We start from the raw sequence: 26744 nt of genomic DNA, 5'->3' as shown, positions 1-26744 counted from the left end.
GCTCCGGAAAAATCCTGATTTAATGTCTGTTTTATATTCATCCTCGGTACAGCAGCTGTGTTTTTATCTGCAGCTCATCCGAAGCTGCTGTGGACCACATGCTGACACTGGACATAAATGATGCTCTTCTCTATGTATCTGCTGTCTCTCATATACTGTATGTTCTCATATGGAATATGGATGTGGATGAATCCACATACAGTCTGTGCATGTTAGGACAGGAACACCTGCTGGGGACCCTCTTATATTTGGAACAAATGATTCCCTTATTATTATTATTATTATTATTATTATCAGGGCCTGAGCCACGAATGGCACGGGCCGGGATGGCTCCGAGCACGAATGCGAGGAACCTATTGAAATCCTTCAGATTATTGTTATTATTGTTCTATGCTTTCCGGTCATTTTTAAGGGGGTTTCCGTCCATAAAAACTCCTGATACTTGGCATGGAGGTCAGGTCTGGTGAAAATGCGATATTGGCATAGGTCCCAATCCCGTGTGTTGCTCAAGGGCTCTTTAGCACCCTCTAGAGGCAAAATTGAGTTTCACCAAATTTCCCTAAACTTGGTGGAAAGATGTTGTAGACCAAGACGAACAAAAAATTCTACCGTAACCATGGCCTCAACTCAACAGGAAGTAAGCTATTTTGAATTTTGCACCCTACATAAATTAGCAAACACGTCCGAGCGCTTTTGTCTTACTGACATAAAAAACGCACCACTTTGTACTGGACACATCAAAGATGAAACGTTGAAAGGTTTAGCAGATTTATCCTTAAACAGCAACCCTCGCTGTGTTGGCGAATTTCATTATGTTTAGTATTATTATTATCAATAATGATAATAATAATAATAATAACAATATTATCATTATTATATAATATTTTTATACAGCACCTTTTGAAAGTAGAGTTTACAAAGTCACAGACCAGATTAGAAGTCAAACAAGATGATAGACAATAAACAAACAAAATAACAACAACAAAGTACAATGTTTGGACTGGACTACTTTCTTTATGTTTAGGTGGAAGATGAAATCTGAATCAAATTGTACACCAAGGATTCAGAGACAGCAGCTAGGCATCTTGGGTATTGGTGGCAGGTATCCATGTGTCATAATGACTTGGCTGAAAGAAGCATAAATAGTAAACAAAATTGGACCTACCTTCAGAAAGGTAATTTAAAAATTATTCTTCTGTCTTTTCCAAAGTTGCAGTGTGACAGCATTATAGTATTGAATATGGCTAGTCTGATAGTCTCAAATTTGAACAATTGGATTTGAGTTGAATTTGAGAGCAGCCCCCACTCTTGCTCCAGTCACATGATGGTAGTGGTGCACAGCTTTACAGCCTGCACTTAGTGAAGCATCGGGGGTGATGGTAGCTCAGTGGTAGACCGTGTTGTCTTTCAACATGAAGGTATGCCATGTATGAAACTCGTGTCTGCCTGTGCTCATCAGATGAGAGGAGCTCAGGACAGAAACTCAGGGTCAGATAGAAACACATCACTTTACTACACTATCAGCTGAATATTTAAAATGGTATGAACGCTAGAGAATGTGCATTAGTTCAGAGGCTTTGTGGTTGTAGTAGGAAGGTCAGTGGTGTGATAGTGGCAAGCCAAACATCTCATATAGAAACAATCAACTTCATAGCTACTGTATAGCAGGGTACAGTGTGAAACAATAAAGCCTTGGGTCGGGCTTGTGTTTCAACTGAGTACCTTTACTTGGTAGGCGGGGTGTGGGCTGTGCCGATGGCTGCATCAGTGAGATACATAGCAAGATTACGTTGACGATACATCAACTTACAAGGTAACAGGGTGAATGTCACCTCTGTCAAAGCCTGAGCAGGTCTGTATTACCTACGGAACTACGGAACTTCTGGTTTCAGGTCTGTGCCAAAAAAATAACGAAAACATTCTACTTTATGGCATACATCACAGCAGAGAACATTGGCCCAGCTTTCACTCACTGGCACTCCTGTTCTCCTGTATTGTGCTGTTGGCTGAGTAAGTGTAAATAGTTTGCTTGTCATCTCAATATACAACGTTTGAGCTTGCTGTATGTCAGTCCGTGTTATTGAAGTAAATTAAGTTGAACAATAGGTTCTAAGCCGGTATGAAAATGCAAGGTAAGTCATTTAAAGCACTATCGTTCTTTTGTCGTTTTTGTTGAGGATTAGATTTCGTTTCTGATATATTGAAAAATAAAACAATGTCATCATATTTGTATGAAATGCTATAACATAGGCTACTGTACCTGGTCTGAAGACATGGCTGATTGTACAGTCCTGCTTCAGAGTTCACCGGTATTGTTGGCGACCCCTGCCCACGTTGGAAAGGCACAATAAAGTAATGGAGAAAACAACATGTCTGATACCAAGCAGAGTAGAGTAGAGCCAAGTAGTGTTAGAACTCTATAACCGAAAATTGTCTCACATGTGGTCGTATGAGGCACTGACACATAGTCAGCAGTGAGTGTCCCCTGCCCATGAATACATTTATTGGGGAAAAAAGGTTGTTTGTGCACCTCACAGTGATGCAATACAGACAACCAATCATTTGTTCACAGACGCAAATTTGATCGCTTGCATTGTCTCAGATCAGTATGGATTGGAATGTGTACCTTCTTAACCAATCTTAACCAAGCAACATGCCTGTGGGTGAATGGTGCAGATATTGCCTGCCTTGGTATAGAGAACTCAATTCTACACCCGACATCTATGAAGAGATGGACATGGGTGTGTGTGATTCTTTATAATGTAGTAATAAAGTAGTAAGTTACATAGTGTTTTACTTAAGTAGCAGGAGTCTTGTTATCTTCCCTTTCACCTCCCTCTGTTGCTATAATGGATAAATATATTGTTTCTCTTTATTAGAATGACGGGGGCACTCACAGGAGACACAGAAGAGTCTAAAGCAAAGCCTTTGTGTCATTTGATACTTTCCAATGTTATCTGAGTGACCCGAGATGTTCAGATTGTAATGGATCTGTAAATCATATTTGAAACCACCTCCGTATGTGGTCTGAAAAATCTGATCTCATGTTTAATTTTTAGCTGTCCAGCAAGATAGATACAATCTGGATTTGTTTAAAAATTTGATTTGAGGCTGCAGCTCAAATCGGATTCAAGGCTTTATTTCCTCTATTGATTGTCATGAATGGACAATTCCTGATATGCAGAACAGGAATTGTAGCCTCTGATTGTGATGAGTCATCTTTATAATAGTCTGTCAGATCATCTGGTTCATCAAAGTCCTGGTAATAGCCTTTTTCAGATTCAGGTTTAGTTTGTGGCTTATGTCTGTGGAAACCACCATTTTCTAGCCCCTCCCCACATTAATTACCTCATCCCTTTCTCCTCTCCTTTCCTTCTTCTGTTCTGTCTGTGCTCCCCAGTCCTAATTCAGTGCAACAATGATTGACAGAGGATAAAGGAAAAGAAAAAAGTTTCACTTGTACTGCTGAATTGATGGTTTGAGATTCAAGCTGTTATTGTAACCCACTAAAATATGCATATACAGTGCATTCATTTTACATTGCTGCAACTTATTTCTTCTGTTTCCAGGCACAATTTTATGTAGACAGATAATCACTCTGAGCCTGTGCTGCCACAGGATGATGATGATGATGATGTCAGCAGTCTGTGATGCAGCTGAAGCAAACACTAATTTGAAAATATACCACGTTATGTGTACAGGGATATCTACAAGATGCAGAGCAGTAGCAATTTCAAAACATAACAGTTACATGCTGACATTACCAATCACTTTTACACTTATTAAAGGGACAGTTAAGGTTTTATTTTTGGAGTGTAGTTGTATGAGGTGCTGACACAGAGTCAGACATTACTGTGCAGAAAATGGACACATGGATAAGACTTACCCGATAAAAACCTCTATTGTCTATAGGACAGGGTTCTCAATCTCAAAAAAGTCTGGAACTGTCCAGTATAGATGTGGGTAATATGGGCTTAAAATGATATCACAGTATTCTATAACACTATTGCATTGTGATGATAATTCACAAAATGAAGAGGATTATTTTTGAAATGGAACAACAATATACCGTTAAAAGTTCACAATAAAAACATATTTATTATGAAAAGTACATCTGTAAACAAAAACAACAGACAGAAATAAGTCATAACTTCATGTTTTGTGGCAGGCAGCATGACAACGATTGACGCTAAAATGAGTTTGAGACCTCTGCTTCACTAAGTGAAAAAAACACGATGCAGCAGTAGACCAGCAGCTAACATCCCTGATTTCCTCTATTTATCAAATAATAGTTACTACAATAGAATGAAGTGAAACAGAATAGTCAATGTGTATGAAGGTAAAGTTTAGTTTCCGTTTTCCAAGCAAGCTGCTTTCAACCTTCATTATATCACCAGAGATTGTGAGAGAGCAGCTGGAAAAGGCCGTGTTATAGACAGGCTTTGTCATTTAAACTGAAAGTTTTGTGTGTGTATGTGTGTGTGTGTGTGTGTGGGGGGGGTTCTTTGAGATTGTGGTGATGACTCAGAGGTAAGTGAAGCACTGAGGTCGTATGTCAGGCAGAAAAGGGACAGCCACATCTAACCATGTGTCATTTTACATCATAGCACCAGAGGAAGGCAGACCTCGTCTGTCGCTGTGTGTGTGTCATGTGTTATGTTATGGTGGAAAACAGCGCATCGACACTCAGCTATTCACACATGTTGGAATAATTTCTCAGTTTTTCCCCCGGGAGGAACCAGAGAAGTCTTAACAGATAGCAGTCAGAGTGGTCCACTTATTATTCAAGCAACACACGAGCACAGACCTCGCATTTTGTTCTTTTTGCCTCTCTATCACAACACAAAGATAAACTGTGGGATTTGTGTACAGCTGTGTGCAGTTTGTGTGCGTGAATAATATGTATTACGAAATGTAACCAAATGAATGTCTTTTTTACACCAATAAATATGTACAATTGGTACATGAACTTGCATCAAAGATGATTTAAGATAAAATATCACTCCACCGGGTGTTGGTGAAGCTCCAACAATCAGACAGAGTGAGACATCTGTCAAGGTGTCATTCTTTACCAGCACATTTATAATACAGATGAATTGTTTTAACTGATTAATTGGCTCTGATAGTGCCCTGATGGCTGCACTGCAACAAGCTAACTTTACTGCAGTTATTTTGAGGAAGGAAAAAAAAAGCATCAGTGATCCAGCTAAACCAACAGACTTTAAATTATATTTCTACAGCATTGTCAAATTAATAATTCTCCACTACAAGAAAAAATACATACAAATCCAATGCACAGGCTCCACAGTGTGTTGAGCTTAGTGGAGCAGCTACACGATGCATTCATTGTCCCTTTGGAATTGTCCTTAAACCTGCTTATACACATGAAGTCGACAAACCAAATGATTGCTACTGCTGCCACTGATGTGCCAACTTTTCATGAGAGGTGGGCGAATATTCCATCATATCACAATAATGACATTAGTGACAATATTTCACAGATTATAATTATAAAGAGAAGTATTTAATTTGACGTGGAACAACATGTACTGTAGTTCACAATAATATATCTTTTTTTTATTTATGCTGTAAAATGACTGTTAATAAGAGGAATGCAGAAAGACCTGCAAGTATGTTTGACTTCTGAATAAGGTCAAAATAGAAATATGCTTAATAGTAGCCTTTGATTATTTCTGGGAATAGGTGGTAGTGGGCTATTGGCCAATTATTATTCAGTCTATTATTATTCTACAGGCCTTTAACAATCCACCATCAGTCAGCCTCTTATTCATATCATAAGTCATTTGTCTTTATCTCATTTGTCGTCAATACAATCTGTTTTTTTAGAAAGTAGCCATGTAACACAGGTGCGTAATGTAGTAATGTGCATTGAGCCACAGACTGTTGTGAAAAAAGAACCTGATGCAGGAAGTAAAAGGGTCTTGATTTATCCCGAAGGTGTCATTTTTATTTACATGCCAGGTCATGTGTAGGAAATGGCACATGCACTTTCTGGGCACATGTATCATTTGCTATAAAGTGCACATGGACTCTTAAAGGAGATTGCTGCTTTATGTGCTATATTGAGGAAACTGTCAAATGTCAAGTTTATGCATGGATACAAAACACGCTCATGGGGAAGCCTTCAAAGCAACGTTTTCACAAAATATAGTCATCTGTGCTGGTACATAATAAGTAAAGCAGCAAAGTGGCCTGTGATGAAAAGCCCAAAGGCATTCGCACAGTTTATTTGTCTCTTCCAGGAGTATTTGAGCAGCAAAAAATAACAGTTTATGTCGCGTTTAATGAAATAAAATGCTCTAAATTGCAGAGACTTGTCATCACCGCTTTGCTTCATACAGTTTCTTTGAGACTAATGACCCTACTTGGTAGTGATGTCAGATGTTTAAAACATCTTTTAAGACTGCACTCCAGCAAAGTGATTTACAACTTGTTGAGGTGGGAGGTGTTCGGATAACTCTCGATGGACTAAAATGAGTCATGTGCAGATCAATCTGTGGCTCCGATTTTCCCTCTTGGAGTTTAGAGGGTAGGTTTAAAAATACTGCCGCTTCGAATTCCGGGATGCTACTAGAGCACAGAGGATGAAAGCATCGGGCCTGATGGAAGACACTCACACATACAGAGGCGGCATGTGGAGAGGAAAGATGGAGAGGAAATGAGAAATGTGTTTTCTTAGAAATGCAGTTTGATGTGAAAATGAACTTAGGTCTCAGTGTTTTGCGAAGACGGGAAATTAGAGGAAAAGGCAAACAGAGGGGGGAGGAACAGACAAACAGATGACTGTGGAACAAATAAATCTGATCAGAATATCAGATTCTAAGAGTCTCTGAACACTCCTGCGGTTGATCTATGAACGGAGCTTCTGGAATGAGTGACAGAGATGCTATGGGGCAAAAAAAAACACACAGTCTGGTTTCAATGACTTCAGGCAACATTGCATTGATGTACATTAATTTGCTGGAGACTTACTCTAACCTTAACCATACTGGCCTAAAATTAACCTCATCTCACCATACAACATATCGTCACCTTAAAATGTAATATTTTACATTATGGGGACTGGATTTTTAGGACTGATGAACAACCTGCCAGGGGTGGAGTTGAACTTGCGACCATGAAGTCTTTGCACACAGTGCACACAGTGATTTTTAATTGGTAAACAAATCATTTCCATAAGATGTTTTTTTTTTTTTTAATGATTTACAACTTCATTTTATGCTTGTTACTTAAAACATATAATCAAAGATTGTGCAAGTTTGGGCAGCCCCCCAAAAAATCTCCCATGACCCATGTGTGGGTCCTGACCCAGTGTTTGGAATCCACTGATTTTGTCCTTATCCTAACATGAAATGTCATGTCATGAAATAAGACATAAAGGCATTAATAAAACCTTTCTTTTATTTGACAAAGTTATGGGTTCTCTGTAGAAAAAGTTGAAGATGTCATAATGCTGGAATAATCCGTTGTGGCTGTTTCCATACTTGTGAAGAACACCTGGAGAGGTAGGATCAGATATATTCATTCTGTCAGGTTCTGTGATTTTTATTCATTATTTATTTTTTGCTCGATCTCTGAAAAGTGCACTGTGAAGTCTTAAAGCTTGAAACCAGCACATTTTCCCAGCAAACATTGTGCTGTGAGCAAGAGTCACCTGACACCGGAGCTCTATAAAGAGAGAATGACACACATGAATTACTGACATGCTGTTTCTGGCAAGCTCAGTCTACGAACATCACAATGCTCTGCCTGCTTGCAGCTTTTTAAGCATGATACACACTGATGAACAGATTAACTTTCACACTGACTTTTTGAATCCTCTCCTCTCCTCTCCTCTCCTCTCCTCTCCCATGGAGCTGTTGAATCACTGCCCACAGACCAGCCCCGAGGAAAAAAATCCGTATGGAATCATGAATCCTTTTGTACACACAGGAGCAAGATCGGCCTTTGTTGCCAAGCAACACAAAGGAAGTTTCAGAGGTTGCTGTTGGTTTTTCAAACAGCTGTGGAGCTGTGTGTAGCTACAGTGAACCTACTGGCAGCTAATTAGCCATTGTCAACTGTAGGTTGTTATGTAATGGCTCCTTCACAGTAACTGATCAATTTGCTCTGAGGGTCGTGGGTGACCCTGCTCACTGCTCAGTGCCATTAACCCACTGTGACCCACTTTTCTCTCCCTCTGTGTCTGAGCAGTTTCTGGAGAAACATCTAGCATGTTTTTTTGGCCCTGATCATCATATAGTGTTAGTGTTAATATCGTTGATGAAAACTATGACAAAAATATGTAAAGTAAATGAAAATAATTTTGATCTGACAAAATCCACTGACGTTCGTCAACGAATAAAAACCAGATGAAAATGTTAGGGTGGGATGAACTTTGAAGAGAACCAATCAGATGAGAATAATAATTAGAGATCCAATCAGACTAACCTCTGTGAAGTATGCAGGTTCAGTTGATCTACCCGGATGTCAACATTAGACGGTGACTAAAAACTAACAGTTTAACTCACTACATTCAAACTACAGTTTGTGACAGGCGTCAGTGCTACCAGGAGCAAGTTACTGCTTCTCACTAACTACAATGAACAGCTAATGAAACATTCATCACTGAACTAAACTGAATTTAGTGCTTCAGTAGTCACAGCACGTCAGACCTTGTGAAGGCCAATTTATCAAATAAGTGGAATGAATGCAGTAAAAATGCCTTAAAAAGATTCACCTTTCAAGCATTTTGCACACAGGTGACTCTCTCTCTCTCTCTCTCTCTCTGTCTTTCAAACTCACACACACACACACACAGCAAGTATTCTTTAGCTGTGTTTCCTTGGAGTGGAAGGGTTCGGTTGGTATGGTACAGTACGGTACATATTTTTTTGTCAAAAAAATAACCAACCATGTTCCATTTTTTGACACCCTTCCCTTGGGGTACCAGAGTAGAATGGCACGGTACATGACAGTCAGCTGATTGAGCGACAAAAAAATGTCACTCCCTTGCAATCAGTGTAAATATCACATGAAATGGCGTCTTGTTGATACAAATAGTCACAACCCAATAGACTTGTAGTCAAGACCACCTAAACCGAGACCAGGACAATACCAAGACCAGGGGGCATCAAGACCAAGACAAGACCAAGTCGAGACAAGTTTGAGACCAAGACTGAGACCGAAAAAACAGACTAGTGTTGAAGTTACACCATAACTTGCATGAATTGAAGAACAGCAGCATACTGGGGTTCAGCCATATACATATTACATCAATACATATAAGAAAGTATTATTTCAACTACAGGCAGAACAATACAGAGACAGAGTCATGTGAGCTTACTCACTGTAAATGTATTCACAGACTGGCAGGGTTTGTGTACTCGCGATCAGCGGTGTTGTCCCTAAATACACCAGGACGTCTCTCCCTTTGATTGACCGTCCACCTAAACCAATGCCAAGACCAGATGGTATCGAGACCGAGACATACAACTCTATAAGGAGCAATGTTGGGTTAAGTGTCTTGCCCAAAGACACATCAGCATGTAGACTAGTGGATCCGGGAATTTAACTCACAACCTTCAAGTTGAAAGACGACAATGATGATCTAATATGACGTGAATGGCATGGCAAGATGGAAGAATCAGGGTTCCCACACCTTCATTTGGTGTGGTTTCTCACACCTTCAGGAAATTCATCTGTCAAAACTACTATATCCATTTAAAATATTGTTGGGAGACGTTGTCAGGTTTCCACAGAGGGAAATCCAGGTCAACAGTTACAGTAACTGCTGGCTTTTAAAAACAACCTCTTTGCTGGAAAAACTGGAGTATTACAAATAAAAGCCTTCCTATAATGTAGACTGCGTTAAAATCTGGAGACTGTGTTTATTCTGTTTGTTTGAGTATTTTTTTATGGCACAATCGCTCACTGCACACATACTCACTCTTTGCTTTCTGTGCACATTTGAACGCCGATATCTCGGCTAATGTGTTTTCACTCTGGACATCCCCCTCATCTGCCCTTTCCCTCCACTGCTGCTGAACAGTGGCACTGGGCTTTTTCCTTAATGCACCAGATGCGCTTCATTCACTGTGGCGCTGTAAGTGCTAGGCACTCTTTGAAAGGTCAAACTCATTACTTTACACCAAGTCCGGAGCCCTCAAGTGGAACTTTTATCCACGGAGCAGCTCCTCAACAACCTACAGTGGCTTTTACTACAGTCTAGAAGAAATAGAAGCAGAAAAACAACACTACACTATAATACAACACAATTTCCAGCATCATATGCTGTCATTGTGTGTTTCTGCAAATGAAGCTCACATTATGTAGACCGCTGCTGCAATACCCCCATGCCTGCTACTGATGCATTCAAGGAACCTTGTAAATGTCATAACTATTACAGATGCAGTCCATGAACTAAATGCCTGCTGCTGATGCATTAAAGGAACCTAGTAAATGCTGTCCCATCTACATATACAGTCCACTAAGCAAATGCTGGTTGCTGGTATATTCAAGGAAACTCGTAATCGAAACTGAGTTAAAAAATATAACAAAAAAAAAGCAAAACTCACAGTAAACAATGTCTGATCTGTATTTCCTCTACAGACTGTGATACATACTCATACAGGCAGTCTGTTTTAGCTGGCAGCAAACATTACATGTTTAATGAGTGATACATTTTTTCAATTTTAAAGGTGTGCGACATCTCATTCTGGAAGAAGCGAGGACATAAAGCAAAGTGACATAATGTAAAGTAACATTGCAGCATCAAGGAACAGCCTGCAATAACTGTTAGAATTATGAGGCTGTGAGAAGAAGACAGTCATTTCACAGTGGAAATGGATTTTCAGCCGCAGATACACATAGAGGCACTGATGCAGGACAGTGTCAAGGCATATTCATCAGCAGGGAAAGTGTTTCCATCTCTCTATCTCTGTCTTTTATGTTAAAAAAGAGAGATGAAAATGATCGACAAAGTGTCTGGACAAACCCTACATCATTGCCAAACATCTTCATAACTGACCCACACTTACAATCTCATAATACTATCTGAATGCACATATTTATGGTGGACAGGAGACATTAACTCCAAGCACTTTCTAATTTGTAGCAAATCAAATCCTGTTTGTGTCTATAAGCCACCACAGTAAATGCTAATGCATTTTAATAGCAGCAATTTATTTCCTGGCACTGTTGTTATGTTGCTATGTGTCATTGCCAACCACTTGTAAACATAACGTTTTGTCGTACAAGCTGTAAGAGACGTTTATTCACAGACTAACGACATTATTGGTGTTATTTTTCACTTGGCCCAATAATTGAATAAATGTATCAACACATTTGTGAAAAGCTGCTACTTCCTGTACAGAAATATCACCAAAATTACTTAAAAACACACACACAAAAAAGGTTTGGTGATGATTTGATTTCTTCACAAGGCTTTATTGGTTCTCAGTAATGTATACGGTTGCATTTACTCCTCTTGAAGTTCTAAATGACCTGGCACTCAAATGTATCTCGCACCTTCTTTGCCCTCTTTCTCCCCAAACTAGTTACTTCGGACAGTCCTTTGATCCGAGCTAACCAGACGGGGAAAGGATAAAACAAGGTGATCAATTAAATCCAGAAGAATTTCAAATGCTTTCTCCCTCAACTCACATATTCAAAAGTAAACGTAAGACTTAGATGTTCTCTCAAGCCTTTTATTGTCCTTAAGTTGTGATGCACTTTTTTATATTGGAACTTATTTCACTGCATTTAGGGGAGTTCACTATATTTTGACCCAGTTTTAGTGCATTTTCTTTACATCAACTCTATTTATATCACTATTATTCTTTGAGCATATTACTTTTATTCCCATATCTCTCATTAAAGTTTTATGTAAAGCACTTTAGCTTAACATTGATTATTTTCAAATTTGTCTTAAATGTCAACCGGCAGTAAGACAAACAGCAGCAAGAATGTTTGTCTTACTGGCAGTAAGACAAACATTAGACAAACATTAGGGGCTACAACCCTAATGTTGTAGCCCTACAACCCTAATGTGGAGCAGTAGACAATGGATGGATTGCACTGAATCCACACGGATCAAGGAGCAGGGAAAGAAGAACGACAATGAAGGGCAACTTTGAACTGTGTTGAAGAACTTCAAACTGTGATTTTGGAACTCATTGGACAAAGAAGAAGTATTTGACCTATATCAGCAAGTATAGTGATATCGAATGAGGAGATCTTCTATGCTCAAAAAAGATCGAGATTATGCATCAAACCAAATAAGTGCTTATGTTGCTATCGTTTGCCTTGTTGAAACAATGAAAGAACCGATTCACCCAGTGAGCAGGAAAGGATAAAGATATGTCAAGTCTGTGAAGGCAGAATCCTTCCTCCTTGTTCTGACACCTGAACAGACATGTGCTCAACTCAGCTGTCTTTATGTGTCAGTGTTGTGGTGAATTCCTGGAGTATTTCACTCCACAGTGACAATATCTGACTGTAAGGCTGGAGTAGTGGTGGTGGTGCAGGCAGAGCAGGAGAGAGAGAAAGTGAGGGAGGGAGGGCATGTTGAGCAGCACGCACACAAGCAGTGCTGCTGCCTTCAACCACAGCGAAGCCCATGGACGAGGCATCATTCCGATTCACTCCTTAACTCCTTCTGCACTTCCTCTGGTGAGTCAACCTACCGTGGACTTTATCACTATTGTGTGCATTTGTTTTTTTTCTCTGCTGTGAAATATGCCTTACAGTGCAGCATATGCTGAGAGGTGATGTGTTGGCAGTGTAGATTGTGATGCAAGAATCACACATGCAGTTGCCAAGGCTTCCTTTTCCAAAAATACAAAAAAAAATAACATGTGAGCAAGATAAAATAAGCTGCTCCTCGGCGGCTCAGAGCTGTTTGCTGTGTGCTGTTTCAGATGGGTGATTCAGGGGTGCAATTTCCTAACAGCAGCTAATGTCATTACTGCTGCTGGACAGACGAACTGTCACTGGCAGAATATTCACCAGTGTGGAAGCTAAACACAGCAGAGTGTGGGGCTTGTTTTCATTGCTTAGTAATCATGGCTTTTTGGTTACAGTGTGGGTGGAAATTAATTTCTGAAGACGTCATTCTGATCATCGCCGTAGTAACAATCTAGTTGTCTGTCAAATTTCAGTTAAGCTATTTTCCATCTGTTTAATGATTAAAGAAAAAGCTCCGTCAAAGCTGTTCATTACTGACATTTATTAGTGACATGCCTTCTATTTAGGTACAAATATGTAATTATTAAGGGACAAAAAGCACTATATCCACTATATCCTATATCCAAGTCTTCCAGGATAAGGGAAGGAGTTTTATTAAATCAGAATTGAAGTTGTGAGGGAAATGTGATGTCAACAGAACAGGGTTGAAGAAGGGTAAGCAGAGTCTGGCTCTAAGATTTGAGATAGCAGGCAAGGAAGCAGGCTGGAGTTTGGACAGGTTAGTGATGATCCTGAAAAGATACAGGCGAGCAATTACAAAGAACAAAGACAAGAATAATACTGAAAATTGAGCATGGAACGATCTGCCGCAATGTGGGTCGGTGAACAGATAAGAGCTGGATGGAGGATCCAGTCAAGAGAATCATGTTCTGCCTCTTTTGGAGTTAATCACCGTGATCTGGTTGATAGCTAGCTGCTGATGCTACTCTGTTCAATCAAAGGAGGGTGGGGAGAGAAGACCTTCCTTCCAAACCCCACTACAAGCAAATGTCTGGATATGATGCAACATCTAGTTTTCTGTGCCCAAGGCTCTGTAAACCAGAGAAGAAGTCTCTGGAGTCAGTGTCAATTAAGTAAGAATTTAACAAAGACAGATCAGTAATGAGGAGAACTGAGGCAACATCAGACATGAGCAAAGCCAGACGCTACCTCACTTTCTGATGATCAGCTTCCCGAGGCTGATAAATATAGTCATGTGTCTCATGACCTTAACATATTTCATTAGAAATATACTCAAAATACAAACTACCACCGCACATGTTGGGTTGCATCAGGCTCTGATGGACCTTTCCGTCAAAGAATGAAGACAATCGCTTTCTCTTGGAATCCTTTCTGCATATAATCATCCCCTTCAATGGGACTTAAATTCTCTAATGGTGCTTTTCCATTACACAGTTCTGGCGTTAGTGTCACAAGATTCCTGAAAAACACAACATCCACTGTTTTGCTACAGTCCACACTTGAGATGATGGGAAACTCTGCTGGCTACATTTAAAATAAAAGTCTTTATGAAACACCATGCACTGTAATTTAATGGCCATGTGGTAAACATTTTCTGCTTGGTTCATGTGGATGCATATTATTTCTGATATTGAGCTAATATGCTTGTTTAAATGGAGATAGTTATTTTACAATACTGGTTTAAAGCAGACTCTGCAAGTCTGGTCACTTTCTTCATCTTTTTTTTCAGAGCTCCCCCTAGAGTTAAGGAGTACATATTTTTAAACATCCATCCATCTAACACTTTATCATCACTGATGCTTTCAATGGAGTCGGCAAACACAAGGCATGGAGCCATGTTCCTGTCACCATCCATTTTTCATGCTTCTGTGTTTTTAATTCTCACCATTCGTGAAAAAGCCAATCTGATGTTTACTCATGTGTGGCCCCTCATGTGGTCAGACAGTCGTTTCCACTTCCTAGCTTCCCCTGACAACGGTTTTATTTTTGCACACACACCAAATAGTGTGTGTAAATATGTCCTCTGCATTTAACCCGTCCTTATTACAAACCAGTGAACACACACAAGCTGAGCACAGAGGGCAGCACTTATCTGCACCTGGGGAGCAATAGGGGATTGGGTGCCTTGCTCATTGGCACCCCAGCCCTAAACCCGTCCCAGGATTGAAATAGTGACCTTCCATTTACAAGCCAAATTCCTTTCACTTTTGGCCATGGGCTGATCATTTAAGAGTTCTCAACGGTCCTGAAAAGTACAACCCGACCTGATCCAGCCCGCGGGTCTTTAAGCCTGAACACAACCCGGCCCCACTTTTCCCAGTGATCAAAGCGCGGCGTTTTATTTGCAGCGGGAGCGGGTGCTGCGTTTTTTTGGTCCATGAACCTCTTTTTCTCTCTTCTCTCTGTGTTTTCTATGATTTTTCAGTTGCTTCCAATCAATGAATATTAATCTAAGGCATTTTCTGAACTATTTTTTGTTAAGTGTGTTACCTGAAGCCCACAAAAGCTGTGCCACAGTATGAGTTGACTGTGATTTCTATAGAGAAACTGGCATAGGCGTGTGTGTGAGGCTGTGTGAGGCATGGTTTTATAAATCTAATCACAGTTCAATTCAATTCAATTCAATTCAATTCAATTCAATTTTATTTGTATAGCGCCAAATCATAACATACATTATCTCAAGGCACTGTACATAGATAACATCAAAGAGAGCAGAGAACCCCAACAGTTCACACAATGAGCAAGCACTAGGCATCAGTGGAGAGAAAAAACTCCCTCTTAACAGGAAGAAATCTCTGACAGAACCAGGCTCAGAGATGTGCGGTCATCTGCCTCGACCGGTTGGGGTGAAAGGAAAAATGGGGGACAGTGGAGAGGTGGGGGACAGAAAATGGGGGGAGAGAAAGGACAAGAGGGAGATGAGGTAGAGACAGAATAGAGCCTGTGTGGAAGCTGAGGATGAAGGGGAAGTAGCCTAGCTACCCAGTGTCTTTAGTTACTTCCCCTTACCTAGCATCCAGCAAGCCTGATGGAAATCAGAGCATTTGGCTAATTGATTTATTTCTAAGTTCATATGGCCAGTCCTCTCTGCTCCACCAGTGCCTCCATTCCTGCAGGTTGACTGCCACTGTTAGCAGCTCCCAATTTCCCACATCATCATTTCACTCAGTGAGGTGAACGAGCACAGGATTCAGCCGAAAAGCTGTATTTTAGAGGTCAACGAAGGCTGAATGTGCTTACAGGAGTGCAGCAGAAAGGGGTTGGCAGGGGTGGAGTTTGGATTGGGGGCATACTGGCAATTCATGGAACGGCTGTAGCTGCTAAGTGGATGTGGGTTTGGCATGACAGCCACCATCTGGATCTTTTCTGCATCATTCTCTCTTACTCCTTTATTATAAAAGATCATCTCTAATGAGGGTAGAAAAGTCACAAAATAGTACTTTCTAGCTGAGAAGTCAACTATTTGGACTGCTTCCTACATTATAATAAACAGGAAACTTCACACATCCACTTCTTAAGACAGGTGCCTAAAGAGAATCATCATTGCACACTGTGTGAACTTGCAGAAAATGAGAAACCATGCTATAAATGTAGTATTATTATTATTATTGTTGTTGTTATTATTATTATCATCATCATTATTATTATTATTATTGTTATTATTATTATTGTTGAAGTCACCCTATTTAAGATGGCTGTGAGTGCGTACACCATCACCATTACAATAAGGTTTTTCAATAAAAAGTTTTTTTTTTAAATAAAATCATTAAAGAGAACATGTTTGTCGTCAGTAGAAACACTTTTTTGTCATTAATATCAGCAAAATAAAAAAATATATCAGTTCATGAAAAAATATATAATAATAGTAAGAATAGCGGTAGCTCTACTTTACAGACAAGAAAAGAAAAAGAACGGCCAAAATTGAACGTGCATTTCTTGATAATGATATTCAGTTTGTCATTGAATGTATGATTTGTTATTCAAAAACCTTTATTTTATTTGAGTGGTGATGGTTTACGCTCTCACAGCCACACCCTGTTGAAGATGGCTACACACTTTTGATGAGAACTGTTCCTCTAAGCTCAGCATGCAGTGACCCCTGCGTTATTTTCATTCGCTCTCAAGCGTTGAATCTCGCTCTCATAGAATATTCAACAAATAATACATTGAATATTCATCGCTTCTTTATAGTTATGTTTTAACACTTTGACCATAACATATTTTTTATTATTTCAATTGTTTAGGGGCTCCATAAATGGATTGGTTTTGTTTTGTTCACATTCTGTCAGGTTTTAAATGGAGAGTGCACCCAAAATTATTAGTGGTCTGGCCCCTGCTGCTACAAACACTCTGCAGAAGTGTGATTCATATACATAAATTATACACATGCACATGTGAGTGCACCTCACAACTTACTTGTAGACTGAATGAATGTTGTATTAATCACAAACAACACCTTTTTCCATTTGCAATAATAAAATATGAGCCCTGTGAATCAAATCAAATCAAATGGTGAGATATTTACTTCCAATACCTTTGACTCGAACATTTGATTCGATTGATACTGTGGAAGTTGGATGAAGATTTTCCAGTTACACATCACCGGAGGAAGAACAGGACATGTAACAATGTATCTCCATCACTATGACAGGATGAATGCGCTGCTGCTAGTGAGAAAAGTTGTATGTAAGTTTTTTTGATAAATAGAGTCATGGTAAGTGCCTCTGGAACCACGAGTCACTCTCCACGAGATGAGGATTTTGTGAATGAACCATGACAAACAGCAATACCACTTATTTTCCAGCTCTCCTTGAAACCAGATGTCAATGTAAATTCATCAGAATGCTGGGGCTTTTCGCCGTGGCTTAATTTAGCAACACATTGTGTTGCTTTGCATTTTGCTTTCTGGCCTGTTTGTGTACACCCAGGTCCACATGGCATTGCCCAGTATTTGCAATTGGACCTCCTATTTTCTTTCGTAGTGTCTGCACATAATGCTGCCGGCCGAGATAGAAACAAAGATGCTGCATGCAGCAATTTCATATCTTAATACATCACTGTCAAATGAAGTGGTTATCCTGAGTTCAACTGCTACACACAATATGAGGTCGAAGACATATCACTGCCAGACCTGTGCCAAGTATTTAATGCACTGGGATTTTAAGTGGTAAAGATTTTATTGCTATGTCATAAATAAGTCATGTAACTGTACTTCTCATTCAGTGCCAATCAGTCTAATGAGTATTATTTAAAATATCTCTGTCTTGATTACTCTGACGGCTGTTGGTGTCGTACTGATTTAGACCTAACAACACAGACTGTTTCAAATTTAGTTTTAAATGGAGATTTTATGTGAATATAGCATATTCTGAATGTGAGTGTGAATAGTTGCTTATCTGTAATGCAAGCAGCAGTTTGCATTAGCTAAAAGCCAGGGGGGAAATAACATCACTGGCCTTTTAAACACTGAGAGTCCATGGCCTTCATGATGATGACGATGATGATGATGATGATGGTGGTGGAGGAGACATCCAGTAATGGGACAGAATGGAAGGAGTGACAGAAAGAGATGACTTCTATTCCTCACAGTTTTCCTATCTCTTGTATTTATTTGGATTGTCTCTTTGGTGGAATGCTCGTCTGGCTGATACCGTCAACCTCCAGGGACCTCCATCACAATCCCATCATCCGTCACAGTTACCAATAGCAACATGGGAGCCAGTGCAGGAGTTTGATAGCAGTGTGAGTGATGTTGCCATTGTTGTGAGTAGCTCCAGTCCTCGGGGTTGTTGTTGGTACTGTAAGGTTCAGAAGTTAAGCAAATTCATATTTGACTACAATTTACAAAAAAGCTGTGTTTACAGTATTTATATGATTAACTAGTTACATATTTATGTTTGCACACTTATTATTTACATATTTACACATTTAAATCTTTACATTTGCATCTTCTAAACTGTAATGGAGAACAGTGAAGTGCTGCTTAAGAAAGTTATCTGTCTTCACCCTGCTGTTTCCTCCCATTAAGAGTGATCTGAACTGCCACATATTGAACCCTCATGTTACAGTACGTACAAAAGTCAAGACTATTTGTGAGAAACTCTAAGAAACCTAACACGTAGACTTGGAGACTGGCTACTTTGTTCACCGCTACTTTTTTAGACTGATTAAATATGGAAAAGCAGTGAGAATGATGATCACTTACAGTGTATGTATCTGTCAGTTTGTCCTTCTGTTAGCTACTTCCTGTCTACAGTTTTTGATGAATCAATCTGCATTTTTTGTTATGGGTAGGTGATCACCCAGAATTTACTACTGATGATGTCACAAAAATTATATATACAAAATTCAAAAAAATTCAAAAAAAAGAAAATCATATCTCTTTCAGAACTCATCTGATCTGAAAGTTAATCAAGAAAATGCATCATTCTTAACTAAACAGAATGGGTATTCCCTAAAGTTCAGTCCTTGGTCCACTGCTCTTTAGTCTGTTTATAAATGACCTGCCAACAAGCTTTTCACACACTGACTTCCAAAACAGCAAAAACACCTAGCGGAGCTTCAGAAAAACAAAGTGTGTTCAACACCAAGTTTTGACAGCTTTATCAAATTCTCTACTTAAATGAATGTTTAAATGTGTCAGTAATCTTGCCCCTGAATCTCTCTCCATATTTATCCAAACATTAGTACATAATTCAGTTAATGGTAACTATAAAATACCAGCTATAAAATTTCAGCTAAAATGTGTTAATTGTTATATGTGTATGTGTGTTTTATGATATGTCTGCTGTGGTGCATTTTATTGTGTTACACTGCCATGCATTTGCAGCTTTTATAATGTATTTTACATAGTGAACAATTTGTTGTAAATAAGTTATTGCTATACTCAGCACATCAACTTCATGCATAGTTTTGGAACTATATTCAACTGCATTGTACTTAAATAAAATAATTAATAAAATACAATGAAAGAATCAATCACATACATGATGCAGATCTAGATGATGTTTTGCTTTATTAGGGGTATTAGGGATCATCCATTTATATTGTCAATATTCAGCTGTCATCCCTGACCACATTCTACAATACCACAACTTTTGATATGCTTTAAATGTCATGCACACATATTCAATAATGCTCCAGCATGAATTAAGTTTTTAATATTTCTGTGGACAAGAGAGGCTGTATATGATGGTGTATTATATTGGTAAAAGATACAGTGAGCAGATGTGAATAAGACACATGTAGTAGAGTAAAGTAGAGATTAATGACAGTTCTTATATTTTTGCTTCATTTAAATGTCATTTAGTGTGCAGATGTGTGACAGTATTAAATATACTATTGACAGACATGCTTTACACCTGGCATTAGAATGTGTTTTCTGTGATCAGATAGCGATCGGATGGCACTTGACCACATGTATTTACACCATATTTTCCGATTGCTGTCTGATCGCAGTCATCCCCGCTTCCACAACAACAACAACAGCTACGTTATCCGCTTTGTGAAGTCACGTTATTGTATATAGATTCCTCTGGGAAAATGTCTTCCATTACAAGCAGAAAACTTGTGTTCAGGTGCCATCCCATTGATTAATCGTGTTTGTTTGTCCTCCCCTGAATTAGAAGTGAGGGAGAGTAGGAGTAGGAGGAAATGGAGGGAAGTTGTGAGTGAAAAGGTCAGAATGGATCAAGAGCTGAAGAGCTGACCTATAATTGAGAACCTGAAAATGACTGGGACAGGAACAGATATGAGGAGAAAAAACCAGAGTTAGAAAGAGAGGAAGGAATTGAGGGAGGAAGAGAAAGGGGAGGAGGAGGGCTGTCAATGCTGATGGCCTTTCTGAAAGGTTAGTGGCCTGGCCTGAGGGACAGAGGGTGAATGGCAGCCACACTGCACACACAGAGGGAGAGAGAGAGAGGGAGGGAGAGAGAGGTAGAGAGAGAGTCACCATGCAAATGCTGTTCACATGACATTTAAAACAAAAGCACGTTTGACCACAATGAGGACTGATTAAACATTACCTGACATTTCACATGGACAAAATTAGCTGAGCTATTGTTCACTGACTGTTTGTTTTAGTGCTACACATGTGTTAATGCACAGGGCCAAGACCAAGACAGGTGGACTATAACGGTTCACAAAATCCATGGTTGGTTCATAACATGAACCAACCATGTTATGAACCAATGTTATACACTCTAGAAATACCATACATCAGCAACAGATCTTAGGGTTAGGGTTTTACAGATTTCTTTTTCGCAGATACTCTTAAGGACATATCGTGCAATCATGCAAAAGTTGAAAGATTAGGCACATCACTGTGACAATCGTGAATCAGAGGGATTTTTTTAATAGCAAGAGGGGAGACATTGCTGCATTTTAACATACTTTTCATTTATTTGCCTTCTAGGTACCAATATAAACTGTCTGTTCTGTCAAATCTTAAAAGAATAGGTTTTCTTGTCACTTTTCTTGTTGCTGCTAGTGTAAGCAACATTACACCAGCACTTGCGTATACGGTTGCCGTTTTATCCACCGCTTCTTTGCCTCTGTCATCATAGGTAACACAAAATCTGAAATGCTCCCACACAGGAGAATGAAATGATGCTGCTGGCACATCCTCTATCTCTGGTCCTCCTCCTGTGTCTTCTTTCACAATTTCTACAACTAACCCGTAGCACTAAACACTCCACACCTCCCCCTCAGCTCACCTTGTGCCAACAAAGTAAATAAACAAACTAGGTCCATTTATATCTCGGTCACTACATGCCTCTGCATCTTTTTAGTTGGTATGGACATTATTTTCACAGTACACGCTAGCCCCGGACTGTGACATACATGTACTCAAGGAAACTGAGGTCACATGACACAGAGCAGCATGCCATGATACCTAAAAACTTGAACTCAAAGAGCCACACAACGTCTTGAGTTAGTAGACTCCATGAACAATTCTAAACTACTGAAGTCTGAAAGAGGTGCACCATTTTAAAATGCCATTCACAAAACAGTCACTCATCTTGTTCCATGAATGACTGCTTAGAAAGAGTTAACCTCCCTGTGACTACAAATGACAAGGACACAACTGCAGTTGCTGTTCCAGTCATCATATTTTAGTACCACGACAACATCAGTTGAGGATAAAGCGTAGATAATGGATGGATGAATAATGAAAAGGCTTCAGACAATGTTATTTAAGGAAGAAACAATCAACTGTGAGACAAACACTACTACACTTATTAACAGTAGGTAGAGTATGCAGTTTGTGATAAATAATTAGATAATGACCTTTCATTTTGAAAATATCACCTGCCTTAAGGTCTTCATAGCATTAATGGTAATGCAAATAAACTAGAGCCGCAACAAACTATTATTTTCATAAATGAATATTTCGTCCATTGTTGTTTCAATTAATTTGGTCCATAAAATGTCAGAAAATGTTGATTGGTGTTTCCCAATCCTTGGAATGATGATGTTGTCAGATGTCTTGTTGTGTCCATGAAACAGAATTGTTCAGTTTTAATGATTTCTTTGTCAAATGGAAACCAGAAAATATAAACATTTACAAAAATTTAAATCAGAAAACTTGTTTTAATTATTAAAAAACTCTGTTTGTTGACGATTCATTCAGTAATGACTTAATAATCAAATAATCATTGCATCACTAAAATAAACCAGGTACATTTCTATACAACTTCAATATTATCATTGAATGTGATATGATTTAAGGTGCAGTGTATAACATAAAGGAGGGTTTATTGAAATTGTATGGTTGTTTGTGTTTATAGTAAGTAGCTTTAAAATCAGAGTATTTAGTTTTTTGCAGCATTAGAATAAAACTTGTATTTAAGGGAGTAGACAGTCTCGGGGGTGGAAAGATTGCCTCGAGTCATCTGTTGCATATGAAAGTACATTTGTCTGTGCTCATCTCTAATCACAAAACAGTGGTATTCTGCAGATGATTAGATTTTTTTTTTCCTACGGCTGCCTGTTGCTGCTCATGTTCAACGGGTTTCTGCTGATTATGGGATGAATGAACCTTTGTCTGTGGTGACACAGAGTGACTCAGGCAATCTCTGAGAGATGTCAGGCTTTGCAGGGAAGCAGCAGAGATGTGACTGATGTTAAAATTGGATCAGGCACAACTCACATCGAGACCTATTGCTCGACATCAGGCTGTGATTTGTCTCGCTGTGTGTCTGAAATTGAGTGTAATGACGCCTCTGGTTTGAAATGCTGCTTTAAGTTAGCTGAAAGCCTGTTGAAAACTGATGAATTCACTAGCTTGTCATTTTTTTATGATATGCTACTCCTGCTTCTGTGCTGTCTTGTTATCAGAGGCAGATGTGCCTCGCTTCCTTCCGCTTCACTCCAGGTACAGCAATGCAGGATGTGACTGATGCTTCTTTCTTTGTTATCTTGACTCAAAAGTGAGTTGTAAGGAAGCCACAGAGGGAAAAATACTTTTTTTTGTCCCGGTCTCTAGCTTTAGGCCCTTGGAATGGCAAAGTAACCCCAGTCGTGGAGCCACACGTCTGCTTAGCCTCCTGCCACTCTCTCCCTGACTCCCCGCAGGTCTTGCTCATCTGCTGGACCCAGATGTGAATGTTAAAAAAAGTACACATACTCATCCTCCATCTGCTGCCAACACACTCCAGAGACCCCGATTTGTAAGGAACCTCACTATGGTCTCAGAGATGAGGGGAACATGAGTTTGCTCACCTGTGTCACCTGGATTATCTGCAATTAAATCATTGACAAAGGCTGACTTTGTGAAAAGTGACCTGATATTCAACAGTTCACGTTATTGAAGTATTTTGAAATTCCCTTTTATTGTCTGTGTTGATTTTAATTTATTTTCTGATTAAATCATTTGGGTGGCTGGAGTTGGTCATGTCATCAGTTGGTCACATTAGGCCCCCAAATTAGGGGCCCAGAGACAACTAAGTCCAACATTGTCTTTGGACAAGCACACACTAACTCCATCATTATTTTAGTGACCTACGCTTGACGTAATTGGGTGTCGTTAATGCCGATGTGAATCTTACCATATTTATGCTTATCTTTAGCAGCCCGCTCTGGCCCCAGGGATACATTGAACTATGGTCGCTGGTGTTGCTAACTTTCTTAAAATGGACTCTCCAATGACCAGAGTTTGTTTATCAGCGGGTGTGGTGTGGTCTGCTGGTTAGGGTTACCCATGAATGTATTATAAGAGACTGGATAGAGCACCGCCCCTTTGGCTCCGTTCATTCCTATGGAGTTGCTCGCCCAGCGCATATGCCAAAAAAGTTTTTGACTTTCGAAAACGAAACGAAAAAGTTTGAAACAGGAAATGATACAATAGTTACTGCAGCACCATAAGATGTCAGGATACTGCAGGTCTGGAGTAGTGCCCTCTCCACCTCAACTCAAAAAAAAGCATGCCGGGATATATCAGTCGATCTCCATGGAAGTGCACAGTGAAATCTGACAGATTGAATCCAGCGTCACGTGATGTGTGGAGCTCTATACAAGCACTCGTGGGGAATGTGTTTAATAGATGAAATGTGTCCGATTTCTGATTCAGTAGATGCTTTTTTTTTCAGTGAAAAAAATGCTCCAAAAAAACCCGCTTCATCACAGCCAAGTGGCAATAGTGATTTGGCCATCATGGTATTGATGTTTCACAATGGGAAGTTCAGAGGCGTCATGTGCAACCACCTCCTATCGGATGATACAAACTGTCAATCACACTAGTGTCCACACACACAGTATATGTGCCGTATATAATGTCTATTTTCATAATTTCCCAAATTGTCAGCATGTTCTACTGCAGAAGAACTAGAACTAGGAATTCCGACTTTATTTTTGACCAAATAGCACTTTTTTAATATAATAATAATATTAATAATATAATACCAATATCACAACTAGGACTACAACAAATGATTATTTTCATAATAGTAATCTGTTAATCTGTAAAATGAATCAATTGAGTCAAATGAGTCAATTATAGTAATTATTACTTGTTTCGTCCATAAAATGTCAGAAAATGTTGAAAAACTCTAAACCTGGAAATGATGACCTTGAAAGTCTTGTATTGTCCACAAACCAAATGATTCAGTTGTAATGATTTCTTTGAAAGAACTGGAACATTTTCACATTGAAGAAGCAGAACACTCAAACCAACAGTAGTTTTTATTCTTAAATATGTCCATGATCTCTGTTTGAGTTTTTGGTGGTTCAAACTCCACTTGCTTCAGTCCGTATGTGAGTCCTGAAGAAAGACACTGTCAAAACCTTATAGCTGTGTAAATGCAATGTGATGGTGAACCACTGTATCGGGAAGACTGTATGTGAATGAGTGAATGTAGCTCAAACTGCATATGTATATATATTTATAGATATATATATATCTATAAATATATATATATATATATATATGTATATATACGTATATATATACCCACGTGATTGTACAATACATATATATCTAAAGGAAGATGGTGAAAGCACGATGGAAAATGTGTGCAGGAAGTGCCATTGTGTGTGTGTGTGTGTGTGTGTGGGTGTGTGAGAGAGAGAAAGAGAGAGTAAAAGAGAGAGTCTTACTTAACTGTAGTGCTGCTGTTCTCTCTGCCACACTGTCCACACTGCTGTGCTCCACTCTGGATACTGTTTTGTTGTGGGAACTTGTCACACTTATGTGAATGAAAGTAACTTCGTGCTCGTCCGCAGTGACTTGTTGTTATCACGACTCAGACCAGACTGGATAATCATGCTGAAATTCAGCATCACCCACGGCTCCAGGTGTGTGATTGTTCAGATGTATGATTGTGGATGATGTTGTGAGGACAACACTCACAACTTGTCTCTCAGGGAACTGACTAACCCTTTTGCTGCTTTAAATGTTTAACATAGAGTTTAGATGATGTTATGTCATCATGTTGTTGCTAATGTGTTGTTGTTCCGATGATTTAACGGTCTCTTCCCCTTGTTTTTGTCTCCTTCCTGTCTATCTCTGACTTTCCCTGCAGCCACAATGAGCGGAAGGTGACATGTAAGCACCCGGTGTCAGGAGTTCCCTCCCAAGACAACTGCATCTTTGTTGTAAACGAACAGTAAGTCTCTGTGCACTGTGATAAACTCAAACAGCATTATCTTCTTCTTATTTCTGCATTGATTTATGAAAGCAAAAAGTCAAAAGGAACTCTTAATAGACTGATACATTCATGGAACGCCTGCTGCAGCTGCAGTGTACAGCTGTGACACTGTGAATATGTGCTACTGTATGAGGACAGAAGGCATTGAGGAAGAGACTGGGTACACAGAATTCTTACTACTTAGACCAGATCATTGTCTTAAGTCCAGACTTCCAAGTTCAGAGTTCACACTCCATGGTTTTTAGAGTTGTAGGATCACTGTGAAGTTCACACTACATGACTTTCAGCTGGAGGATCAATGTGCAGTTCACACTATGACAAGTAGCGCTTTTAGGATATGACCGAATGGTACGTTTTTAGCACATCTGTATTTTTCAACTCAACTACTAAGCTTTAGTGAGGTTAGGGTTAGGGCCAATGATATAATGTCATAATTGTTTTACATTGGAGCTGAACCTGTGTCGATCACACCAAAGTGCCTTAACCACTAAGTGAACTGCCGGTGGAAAACTCATCGAGGTACCAGATTGCTTTTATTAATACTGCTGCAAGGGGACACAGGTCTATTATAATGACTTACCTATGGGTCATAATTCCTGCATACAACCCATTGTTACAGTCTCAAGGATAACTGTGCAGTTCACACTTAATGACTTTCAGCTGTAGGATACCTGTGCAGCTAAACAACTTTCAGTTGGATACAGAGACCCTGAAGTGCAAATCCCCACCACAAATAGAAAAACACAACAACATTAACTTAAAATACAACAACAAAAGGAGAAAACACAACAACATTAACTTAAAACACAACAACAAAAGGAGAAAACGCAACAACATTAACTTAAAAGACAACAACAAAAGCAGAAAACACAAAAACATTAACTTAAAACA

The 26744-nt window shown here is 39.3% G+C and overlaps 1 protein-coding gene across 2 annotated transcripts in view; it reads left to right on the top strand.

Annotated features, from left to right (window-relative positions):
• The window catches only part of LOC122765833 (pleckstrin homology domain-containing family A member 5-like), a 138727-nt gene that overhangs the window by 45019 nt on the left and 66964 nt on the right, over positions 1-26744 (top strand). For both annotated transcript variants that reach the window (XM_044020271.1, XM_044020270.1), the window contains exon 2: positions 25728-25811. In XM_044020271.1, the coding sequence (XP_043876206.1) occupies positions 25728-25811 (84 nt within the window). The remainder of the gene's footprint in view (positions 1-25727; positions 25812-26744) is intronic.

Source organism: Solea senegalensis, linkage group LG3, assembly GCF_019176455.1.
Source record: "Solea senegalensis isolate Sse05_10M linkage group LG3, IFAPA_SoseM_1, whole genome shotgun sequence".
Lineage (NCBI taxonomy): Eukaryota > Metazoa > Chordata > Actinopteri > Pleuronectiformes > Soleidae > Solea > Solea senegalensis.
This window is presented reverse-complemented; position numbering and strand designations above follow the sequence as displayed.